Source organism: Ictidomys tridecemlineatus, chromosome 12 (genome assembly GCF_052094955.1).
Source record: "Ictidomys tridecemlineatus isolate mIctTri1 chromosome 12, mIctTri1.hap1, whole genome shotgun sequence".
NCBI classification, from domain to species: Eukaryota; Metazoa; Chordata; class Mammalia; order Rodentia; family Sciuridae; genus Ictidomys; species Ictidomys tridecemlineatus.
Window position 1 is genome coordinate 17,809,059 of NC_135488.1, and position 12,880 is coordinate 17,821,938.

The 12,880-nt window shown below is 35.3% G+C and overlaps 1 protein-coding gene across 1 annotated transcript in view; it reads right to left on the reverse strand.

The window, feature by feature from the left end:
- LOC144369081 (uncharacterized) overlaps positions 1–12,880 on the reverse strand; it is a 71,502-nt gene that overhangs the window by 36,045 nt on the left and 22,577 nt on the right. The window contains exon 2 of the mRNA XM_078028137.1: positions 12,479–12,546. Within this exon, the coding sequence (XP_077884263.1) occupies positions 12,479–12,481 (3 nt within the window). The 5' untranslated portion in view covers positions 12,482–12,546. The remainder of the gene's footprint in view (positions 1–12,478; positions 12,547–12,880) is intronic.

Consider the following 12,880-nt stretch of genomic DNA (forward strand, 5'->3'; position numbering starts at 1 on the left):
TTCACAGGGAAGATGATAGTAACGTAGCAGGTAAATACCCTCAATTCCCACAGGGTCTGAGAACCATATTATATGATATGAAAGACCCTCCAATAGACTGACTATTCCAAACATTGTTTGCAAAGATAGAAAAAAGTCAGTTCATTGAACAAAATGAGTGAAGTGGGTTTGTACCTCTGCAGATGAGAATAGTTGTAAAAGAGCAACAAAAGTAAGTTCAGGACTGGGCATTACAAGACATAGCTGACAAAATCCTGAAAACAAAACAAAACAAAAAAAACCAACAAAAATTCAGAAATCACTTTACCCAGCTAAGCTTATTCGAGAGAATCAAATTCAGATGAACAGCAGAGGGAAGAGGCATACCCAAAGGGATATAACAGTATCTATTTTTATTAAATTTTATTATTATTCCCCACAATTATAGAGTTCTGTATCACCTCAATTACTACTTTCTTCATCTTTTATGTGTTATCATTACCTTGTACATACAACTCATGTACACTGAATTTACCTCTGCATTTATGAGCTTATCATTTATCTTTTTCTCTGTTTAACTGTATATGTATGTTTATATTTTTATCCCACATTTCCAGGATTCTGCTATTAAAATTTCTTTTATACCACCTCCATGAAATTCATTTTTGTCATTTTAGTTCAGTACATCTAAATGTTCTATTCCATGTAGTTGGGAATGATGGGGCTATTGAAGGTCTTTCTTATTTTACTAATTATCAACTAGAGTTAAAAATCAACCTTGGTGCCGCCAGAGGATTTAATTCTCATTCACCTTTCTTATAAATAGTGTTTTATTTTTTATGCAAGCAGCAGTAACTGTATTTAAAAGGTGAGTAAAAGATTGTGATATGGACATGGTGCTTTAGAGGTCCCCAAATACCTAGGGTGGTGGTTCTGACACCACCTTACCAATGAAGCCTCTTGATTGCATTCTACATTGGACACTGGTACTATGCTTCCACTGAAAGTGATTCATTAGTTATGAATATTGTTCTTTTTCTGTTCTCAATACTCTTGAAATGTGGGGATTTGTGATTGGTTTAGAATCATATTTTTCAACACACTTATCATAGACCCATTTGATAACAAGAGACACACATATCTAAGAAGAAGAAGAGAAAGAAGACCATTTATCAATCTTAAAGAGGTAACAGAATAAACTCTGGGAATAAAATAGTAGTCATCTTATAAATTGGTTTCAAAAAATATTTTAGATGGTAATACTGCATTAGAAAAGAGTGTTGTAAATGCAATTTCAATTATTAGTGTTGTGACTGATTTTTTAAAGAGAATATCAAAAGCTGTATGGAGTGGTGCATGCCTGTAATTCTGGAGTCTTCTGAGGCTATGGGTGAAAGATCACTAGTTCAAAGGCAGCAACCTCAGCAACTTAGTGAGGCTCTAAGAAACTCCCCAAAACCTTTTTCTATATAAAATATTTTATAAAGGGCTGAGGATATTTCTTAGCAGAAAAGCATTTTTGGGTTCAATCTGTAATATTAAGAGAGAGAGAGAGAGAGAGAGAGAGAGAGAGAGAGAGAGAGAGAGAGAGAGGGAGGGAGAGGGAGGGAAAGGTGGGGGGATAATCAGTGAAACTTTCAGGGTAAAGGATTTAAACAATTTAAAAACAATAGTGGGACTGTTGATGAAAACCCATCTACATTTATTAAATGTTGAATTCAGAAATTAGTATGCTCTCAAATATATACAAGTGAGACAGGAGTCTTATTTTAGGTGTAAATAGGAACAAAGAGGAGATTTGACACAGCTTTTAATTGACCCAGATGCCCACTTTAGTTTGTGATTGGAATTATGCTCATGAGATAGATCCTTAAGCTGTTTAAAATAATGTGTTTTATCAAGTATTTATAAAACAAGAGTAAGATCTAATATAAATCAGGCTTGGCAAGGGGGAAATTCTTCAAATAATAAGTATATACATAAACACATAAACCAATATTAGATAAGTTAAAATTCAGGATATTTATGCCATTATATAATCACTAGAATGTAAAAATGATGACAAGAAAAAAATGAGTAAATAAAGAAACAAATAAATAATTGAATGAATGAATGAATAACTAAAAAGTACAAAGATGTAATGTAACTAAAATTGTAAAAGAGATCTTGTAACCTTGAAAAAGTGTAAAGGTACTTCAATATGGTATTCTACTACTTACTGAGGCATACCTTATGAACTGTCAATCCCACTTCTAGATGGGAAGAGTTAAAAACAGAACCCACTCACCTGACTCTCTCACTTGGGAATAATGCAACAGTTACATTTTCTTTCTCCCCAAATTTTATTTCTGCTTCCAAGAACACTACCCCTAAACCACATAATGCCATTGTAGACTTGATGCATCTGAACCCTTCTGCTGCTCAAGTTTTTTTTTTCATTGATCTTTTTCTCCATACCCTCATATATTCCACAATTTTTAATGTGTTTATTTTCAGTTGTAGTTGAACACAATATCTTTATTTTATTTATTTATTTTTATGTGGTGCTGATGATCAAACACAGGGCCTCTTATGTGCTAGGTCAAAAATGTAGAGCTGAGACAAAAACCCAGCCCCTCCATCAATACTTTAAAAAAAAATAATGTCACCTACATACTTAGCATCCACAAGTCTTTTATTCTGCTCCATCCATTTCCTGCTTTGTGCATGAATAATTTTGAAATTTTTTTCCATTCAGACATCAATAGTCCAGAGTGCTCAGAATTGGGGGTAAATTTTACAGAATATTAGAGGTCAATTACACAACATTAAAACTTTATATAGTGGAATGCACCTAAAGCTGAGGATAAAAAGAAAATCTACAGACTTCACTAGTTAAAATAAAACATCTAAAATTCATGAAAATGAATAATTTTGAAAAGACAGTTTTATAAAAAGGAGAGTAAATGGCAGAACATACTAAGCAAAAGCAAAATTTTCACAACACAAAAAATGTACATCTGCATAGAGTGACATGTGTGGGTGCTTTCAAAAGACAAATTAAATTGAAACAGATATGATTAATTTGAGATGTAGCAATAAAATATTAATTGTATATAAAAGTAATATATATGTACCTGTACCAAATATACCTCATTTAATAATAGGTATACATTGCAAGAAATGAACTTTAAAATTTTAACTTTTTTTTTTAATTCATCTTGTTTATTTTTTATATGTCATAGAGAATACTGACATCTAGAATTTTGTATTGCCAAATGTTCAGGCTACATATTATATTTACTTGAACTACATCACTGAACAAAATGGATTTTACCACACATTGTTGTACAATATGAACTTATAGAAATAATTAGATACCTTATAATAAAATGAATAAATAGATGTGTGTAAGTAACACAGAACCTTTATTAAGAAAAAGAAAATGAAACAAAACAAAACAAACAACAAGAGACTTCGAATTTAGAGAAAGTTTGTAGTACATTGCAGAAATAGAAATATGACATTCTTTCCAAAAAAATCATAGGGACAAGAAATTATTTTGGGGGAAAACTATATTATATGCTTTATTAATACCAGAAGAAACTCATTTTCAGAAGTATAATATACTTCAATATAAAAATAAAATATATCTGTAGATGGTATTACACAAATAATCTCAATGACTTGGGAGGTAGAAGCTGAAGAACCAAAAGTTCAAAAAAAGCCTCGTCAACACAGGAAGGCCATGACCACCATGAAGAAGTTTCTGTCTCAAAATAAAATATTGAATGGCCTGGGTATATGGCTGTGGCTTAAGGGTATACCACCCCTAGTTTCAATAACCCATATATATCTGCCAAAAGTTACAATAACAAGGAATTTATGCTAGGTGTGGTGGCACATGCCTGCAATCCCAAAACTCTGAAGACTGAGGCAGGAGGATTGTGAGTTCAATGTCAGCCACAACAAAAATAGTCACTAAATAGCCCAGTGAGACTCTGTCACTATATAAAATTTAAAATAATCCTAGGAATATGATTCATTTGTCAGTTGCCCCTGCATTCAATCCCCAGCATGAATAAAAGGGATTTATATTGAAAATGTCATAGTACTTGCCTCTTATCCCATCTATTTGGAAGACTAAGGCAGAAAGGTTAAAATTTCAAGGTTAGCTTGGCCACTTGCCAACAACCTGTCTCTATATAAATAGATTTTTAATTTTTTGAGTTCTTTGTATACTCTGAATATTAGGGCTCTATCTGAAGTGTGAGGAGTAAAAATTTGTTCCCATGATGTAGGCTCCCTATTTACCTCTCTTATTGTTTCTCTTGCTGAGAAAAAAAAAATTAAACAATAAGATAACAAATAACCCAATCAACAAATGGGCCAAAGACCTGAACAGACACTTCTCAGAGGAGGACATACAATCAATCAACAAGTACATGAAAAAAATGCTCACCATCTCTAGCAGTCAGAGAAATGCAAATCAAAACCACCCTAAGATACCATTCACTCCAGTAAGATTGACAGCCATTATGAAGACAAACAACAACAAGTGCTGGCAAGGATGTGGGGAAAAGGGTACTCTTCTACATTGCTGGTGGGACTGCAAATTGGTGCAGCCAATTTGGAAAGCAGTATGGAGATTCCTGGGAAAGCTGGGAATGGAACCACCATTTAACCCAGCTATTGCCCTTCTCAGACTATTCCCTGAAGACCTTAAAAGAGCGTACTACAGGGATACTGCCACATCCATGTTGATAGCAACACAATTCACAATAGCTAGACTGTGGAACCAACCCAGATGCCCTTCAATAGACGAATGGATAAAAAAAAAAATGGGGCATTTATACACAATGGAGTATTACGCAGCACTAAAAAAAGACAAAATCATGAAATTTGTAGGGAAATGGATGGCATTAGAGCAGATGATGCTATGTGAAGCCAGCCAATCTCTAAAAAAACAAATGCCAAATGTCTTCTTTAATATAATGAGAGCAACTAAGAACAGAGCAGGGAGGAAGAGCAGGAGGATAAGATTAACATTAAACAGAGACAATGAGGTGGGAGGGAAAGGGAGAGGAAAGGGAAATTGCATGGAAATGGAAGGAGACCCTCATGTTTATACAAAATTACATATAAGAGGTTGTGTGGGGAAAGGAAAAAAATGAGAAAAATTAATTACAGTAGATGGGGTAGAGAGAGAAGATGGGAGGCGAGGGGAGGGGGGATAGTAGAGAATAGGAAAGGTAGCAGAATACAACTATTACTAATATGGCATTATGTAAAAATGTGGATGTGAAACCGATGTGATTCTGCAATCTGTATTTGGGGTAAAAATGGGAGTTCATAACCCACTTGAATCTAATGTATGAAATATGATATGTCAAAAGCTTTGTAATGTTTTGAACAACCAATAAAAAAAAGGAAATAAAAAAAATATAAAAATAAAGATATTTTTAAAAAATGCCTGGGGATGTTGATGAGTGTAATGGCAACTTTGGTTTAAATCTTAAGAACCACAAAACAGAGCAGTTATTTATTTTCAGAAAGTTACTTAAATTTGTTAAAAAATTATAAATTGGGCAACATTAAGAAATAAACTTTTTTTGTTCAGTAGTACAAAGATGGGCTGGAGTTCTGGATCAGTGGCAGATCACTCACCTGGCACATATGAGACCCTTGGTTCCATCCTCAGCACCACATAAAAATAAATAACATAAGGGTATTTTTTCCAGCCACAACTAAGAGTCTCTACAAAAGAGTTCAATGTAGATAAATTTTCAATTTCAATGTTGTCCTGTTTTAATTGGCCAATGGCTGGGATGAAATCAGCACTTCAGGTACTTTACACCCACTTACTAGTTTCTCACAAACATGTATCCAGTAGAGTAGTTTGTAAAAAAAAAAAAAAAAAAAAAAACATGTAAACAAGGCCTCTTTGCCTGGAGTTGGTGCTTCACACATCTGTTTACATTTCTAAGATAAGAGAAGTTACCAATTTGGCTACCTAGTAATAGAAGGCAGGAGGAGGAAAGAAAGGGGAGAAGAATCTCTCCCCTTCTCAGGTGCAATCCTTAAAGGTTTAACTTGCTGAGAAAAGTGAAAGAAAAAAAAAACTGCTTTTATGTGAACTTCTGCAGACTGTGAGCTTCTGAGCACTCTACTTATATGCTGGGTATAGAACTTTGAAGCTACCCAAACTTGGGGTTAAGGGGTTTGATTGATTATACCAAAAGCTATGCCCTCTGAACCTGGCTGCAGCCAAAGAAGACTGTTTTCTGTTATCTTCCATGACTTGCATCATTTGTCCCCACAACATAATTTTATTCAGTTTAATTGACAGAACAAAATATTGCATAAGTATTATGTACAGGTGATATCTGTGTAACACATTACATAGAGAGAGGATTTCAAGGAAAATATGTGCAATTTATCACAAAACAAAAATTTACAGAGGACATAAAATGCTTCACTGTATACACCATGTGTGTAAATAAAACTCATAATTACAAAGAAAACCATTTATCTCAGTTTAATGTATAATATTTTCCCATTAAAATTTTAGTATGCATGAATTGTTCTTTTGAAATTTATGTAGAAATAAATATGTAAAATAGCCAAAAACCTTCTATTTTTAAGACCAAATAAAGTTGCTATTGTTTTGTGACATTAATGTGTACTATGAAACTGTATGGCAATAATACAAACAAATGAATCATAAATTATCCAAATCTGAATCCACAAATATGTCATTTTTTGGCATTGTTAAGAGCAATAGGAAGGCCTAAATAAAAACTATCAATATGAAAAATAATATTAGACATGAATAGTAAAATTATCCAATATGAAGTTGGAATTTGGGACAAGTAGCACAATTTACAAGTAGAGTGTGTGTGTGCAGAATGTGCAAGGTACTTGGTTCCAAACTTAGAAACACAATTTATAAAAGGCATATGTTAATGGGGGATGATGTTAAAAATAAGGCAGAATATTAAAATTCTAGAGTTTTCCTCCATCTAAAAATATAATTAATAAAAAGCTACTCATGTTCTGAGTGTCTCTTTCACAAAGTTATAAATGAATAGAGAGACTGAAATACATTCAGCAATTTAGAAAATATTTACCTTCAATCAGAATGAAAATCTGGGGTACACTGAGTATTAGCCCAGTCTTGAGCAAATTACCGCATATGAGAACAAATCCCCAATGGCCACTATCACCCACAGTAAACAGAAGTGTGGAAATAGTGATACAGAAGTGTCTAAGCCACAGAATGAATGGTGATTTCTAGGGGCAATAAAAGCCTCTACAGTGTTTTATCAACTGGGATCAAGGCCAAATATCAAAGTTGTTTTTTATCTCAAGAAAACATTTGCCAACATATTTTCCCAATTGCTGTTGCTTTCAGATGATATTCTCCCTAGATTTTATTGTGGATATAACAGGAGGAAATACAATGAACCCCCTGGTACCCTGAGTAAAATTCTAGCAGTTCATGAGCCCAGCCCCAACCCTGCTAACTCCAGTAATAAAGCCAGAACTACCAATTGCTCCTAGGAGGAGTTTTCTTGTATACTAAATTTCTAAACTTAAACATCTTTTGTTCAAGTTACTATGTCCTGAACTTCTAAGCTCTGGAAGCAAAAGAGACTGAGAATGTGCAAATCTACATAGATTGAAAACCAATAAATTACATTGTATTTCTCTCACCTTTATGGACTATGATAACCAATATGAGAAATCAGAAACCACAAATCTGTTTATTCAAATAAATCTTTACAGAACACTCCTACACTGGCTACTTCACATAAACTTGCCTCAGGAATTTAATGTATGAATTCAATCAATTTTCTGTGCCCTCTGCAACGCTCTTAAAATGTCTTTAGGTAAAATCTGAGAGCCAAGGGAGGTGGCAGAGGACTGTAATCCCAGAGGTTTATAATTGTGACTTGAAAGACACTCTCAGCATCTTAGCAAGCCTCTAAGTAACTTAGTTAGACATTGTCTCAATATAAAACATAAAAAGGACTGGGGATGTGGCATTGTGGTTTGCACTCCTGGGTTTATCTCCCAGTGCAAAACCAACTAAGGTGAACAATTTCTGAAAGATTACAATTATGCCAGTGTACATATACATGTAAAAATATTAGTGAAAATTAATAAATATAGTTTTTGAAAAAAGTGTTCAAAAGCTCAAGATAAAAATGATATATAATCCACTAATAATAATTTTGGGTAGCAAAGCAAGGCTGCATATGCCTATACTCCAGTGACTCAGGAGTACAGCAAGGGAGAATCTCAAGCTTAAGAACAGTCTCAGCAATTTGGCAAGGTTGTAAACAAATGAGTGAGATGCTGTCTCAAAAAAAGGGAAACAGGTTAGTATATAGCACAGTGACAAAGTGCCCATGGGTTAATCCATAGTGACTAAAATAATAATAATAATAATAATAATATTAAAAAATCTGGCTAAAAAATGCCATATAATCCAGTAATAATATTTCTGGGCATACATCTAAATTAATTGGAAAACTTTTCTCAAAGAAATAACAGCAATTCCATTTTTATTGTAGCTTTATTCACAGTATCTAATCAAAAATAAATAAAATGCCAGCCAGGCATGGTGGGAAATACCTCTAATCCCAGGGACTTGGGAGTTTGAGGCAGAGGATGGAGAGTTCAAAGCAGCCTCAGCAACGGTAAGGCACTAAGCAACTCTTTCCAAAGAAAATGTAAAATAGGGCTGGAGATGAGGTTAAGTGGTGGAGTGCCTCTGAGTTTAATTCCTAGTATGCACCCCCCCAAAAAAAAACATCCTTTTAGATGAAAGGAACATCAAGATTCCTTCCAGCTTCATAGCACCGAACTACTCCCCTTAGATGCTACACACTTATAGTTCAAACTGATCTCTAGAAGACAAGACTCAGATAATGATATTTTCTAAATAGGCTAAGAGACATTGATATCTGTGGACACCTTATGTCAGACTGTTCTAAAACTAAGGACTTGGCAAATATGGGAGGTTTGAATGAGAACACAACACAGAGTTAAGTTCTTTAAAGGGGAATCTTAACACACACTGTGATATCTGAAACCACAGTTGGAGATAAAATTAGATCCTTTGCTTCACTGACTTCTGGGTTATTAATTCAATCCAAACAGATATTGAAAAAGTATTAAAGCTACTGGTTAATGTCTATGTAAAACAGGTTATTAAAAATGTATCAGGTTAGGACTGGGGTTTCAGCTCAGTAACAGAGTGCTTGCCTAGCATGTTGAGTCACTGGGTTCAATCCTCAGATCCACATATCAATAAGTAAAATAAAAGTCCATTGATAACTATTTATTTTAAATGTACCAGGTTTCTCACATGGCTTTTGATGTTCAGATTCACTATGTACTCTAGCCCTTGTGATTAAACTTCCTTATAGTTTAAATCAAGTCCAGTCCCATCTTTATTTTCCTCCACACTAGGACAAAGATGTTTGCTGGAAATGTTTGAAATGCTTCTACAGGTCATTTTAATAAAGTGGTCTTACATATATGGAGGGAAAAACATCAATTAAGGTCCCATTACATTTTTTAAAAGTCTTTAATTGGGACTGTGAGGATGGCCTTAGCCCTGAGCTTAAACAACTCCATTTTAAAAACTCCAGTTTGAAACATGCAGTCACACCAGGCACACCCAAAGAGTCCTCCAGTATGGCCTAAAAAAAAAAAAAAGTTACTTTCCCTTAACCTGATAAAGAGAGTGAAATATCTGCCAGGCTATACTTGCCTGATAACAGAGAAAGACAAGAAAATCAGAGTGGAGACCACAAGACCACAAGTTTCTGACCTCAGGGTAAATAATGTCATGGAGAAATCCCATGATAGATAATAAGAATTGAAAGAGAGGTTAAAAGCCCCCAAATTTAGTATAAATAATAGAGCTAATGAGCAGGGATTTAGCCAGCAGAAACTAGGATGCACTCAAGCTGAAGAGCCTGATGAGGACCTGACATACCATCACTTGTCATTGTTCTTCTGATCCTCTGCATGATTTTCTCATCTCTCAGACTCTACCACTTCATATGAATTTTGGTGAAAGCCACAACTTCTCCAAAGGTTCTCTCCTCAACATGCTGTCCACTCCAAGCCAGGAGAAGCCTGCCTTGGTTCTGGATCTGGTCACCATGGTCTGAGTGAGTGTGCATCTGCTGGACTAAAAGCCTAAGGCTTAATAATTTTGTTCTGACATTTAAACTTAATACACAGAGGGAATGTCTATCACTGGCCTGTCATGATTAAGTGACTTTTGCAGTGTTTAGAATTAATCTAGAATTCTTAGCAGTAAATTAACCAACCTATTTTTTTGCTGGGAATGGATTATGTCTACTGCAGGGCCAAGCATTCAGGATCCTTATTTTCTTGAATAAGAACCTATAGAGTATAAATACATTTGTAAAGTTCTGGTGAATTGTTGGAGGGAGAGACCACCCAAGAGACTTGACTCCATGCAATTGGCAAAAGGGGATATTTATTGGGGATCCATTCCAACGAGCTGGGACTCTGTGCTTACTCAAGGAGAGAGAGAAGCCCAGAGCCCCAAGCAAAGGTCAAGAAGAGCTTAAGTACACTTTTTGGAGAGGGCGGTGGGCTTTGCATACATCAGAACAAATCATCATGAGGCGCAGGGAAATTGAACAACAACTCTGAGATGTGATTGGCAAATTGGCATTGGGGGGAACAGCTCGGGCAGGGGTGATTGGTCATTCTTAGGGGGGGGATGTACACATTTAAACTGATTGGTTCAGGCCCTGTGACAAACTACACAGGGCCCTAGGCTAAATGGCTAGTAGGGTGTTGTCTTAACTATCTCAGGAATCTGGGTGTAACAGAGGAACTCAATAATACCTAATCTTTCACATTTTAATTCAAGCCTTCCAGCTTAGAAACTTTACCCTTTCACATTGAGCAATTTGAGTGAATAAAGCATTGAAAGGGGCAGAAGAATTTGGACATTTTTTATTTCTCTCCTTGACTGCATATGTTGCAATTTTGCCCCTGGCGACTGGGACACATTGACTATATTATTTTATTAAGAAAAATGTCATCATTTTTAATGTCATCTAATTTTTCCCTGCTTTTTTCTTATGTGAAAGTCCCACAAGGATAAAGCAAAATCTTTTAAAATTGCCATCCAGTTCTTGGAGGAAAAAAAAAATACAAATAAAGCATCCCTTTAAAACAAAACATGGGAAAAAATAATTATGTTGAAACTAAAGTTTTGAGATGAAACTAAATTTCCCATTTAACTAATTCTCTCTGGGATCTTGTCTCACAAGTTTTGAAGAATAAAATCTATGGACACTCCATGCAGGTAATAGTAGAAAGAATAGGATTTATTTTAGCAAGAAGAAATACAATTCCCAAAATGTGGGAGAGGGCATGATAGCAGAAGAACCCATTTTTTCTGTGTCAGGTTGGAAGTTTAAATATGTTTTTTGGCAAAGCATTGGTTAAAATCTATTTAAAATGAGTATTGAAAAAGACATTCTTATTACCAACTAGGCTGAAGTTTGTCCTTTTGGTATCCCATCCTCCTTCCAGTGACTTCCAATTGGGTTCACCCCAAGGACAAAGAATTTGGTTGAAGGTATTCCCACAAGTGAATCTCAAAAGTGTTCTTTTAATTTGAATAGGCCTTAATGGTGCTCATTAACATATCTATCCATTAACCTTCAGGTGTGGTTAAATAAGATGTCCATTGTCATTTACTATCTATTTTATTTTATTTTATTTTTTCTCAATCAAGTTGAGCATGAAACCTGCTTTTGAGAATGTAAAGAGAGCTGGAAATTTGGGATTAATCTCAGACCTATAAATAGCTAAACTATCAGATAGCCATTCAGGATTTGAGTTACTTCTTAGTCTACATTTAAAAAGCTCAGCAGGCATGAGGATGTTGAGTTCAAAACCAGCTTGAGCAAGTTAGTGAGGTTCTAAGAAACTCAGTGAGACCTTGTCTCTACATAAATATATAGAAAAAGGTTGAGAATGTGGGTCAGTAGAAAAACACCCCTGGGAATAATTCATGGTCTAAAATAAATAAACATGTATACAACAACAATAAACACTTAGGAGGAACAAGAACAGGGGTCCCTAAAAAAGCCACAGCTTCTCTCACACAGGAACACAACTAATAAAGTTGGGTTCTTCTTCTGATGATTATCCCAGTCTTTACCACATATTCTGGGGGCATGCAGAGATAAAGGCACACAGATGCCCACATAGGAATTCAGGAAGGCCCTGAAAATACCATACAATTATGGAACAAAAGACCTGAGGTCTCAAATACTGATCTAAGCTTCACTATACTAGTCAGAGAAAACTAAAGGCCAAGCTGCCAAGGAGAGACCTTCTACCCACCAGACTCTGGAGACAATTATGAGGAGTTTCCAGCCACCATTGCCAATCCCACTGGCTTCAAACAGCCTCCCTACCCAGTCTCAAAATAAGAACACACACTTACCATTTTCTGGATTTCAGGATGCTTAGTGTTCCCCTTATTTTTTTTAAGCTCCAGTGTAGCACAGAAACCTGGAAGCAAAGAAATGGATTCAATGAATGGCAGATTCCAAAAACAAAAAGAATAGAATACTGTGGAAGTCTGCCCCCTCATCACTGGTTGTGTCCTGATTGGACAGTTCTCACCCAAGAGACAGATTGGAAAGGGCTTCAGGAACTTCCTCCAAAATTGAGGCTGGTAGTGACACCACTGGTAACTGGTGACAAGTCTTACTTTCCCACATGTTGAAGTTTGAACATTAGAGAAGCATGTTCAGGCAAGCATACAAAGCAGGGTTTATTTAGAAAAGAGTAACATACACTTCTCCCACAAGGGAGAAGTGGGAAGGAAAGGGTAAAGTTTCTA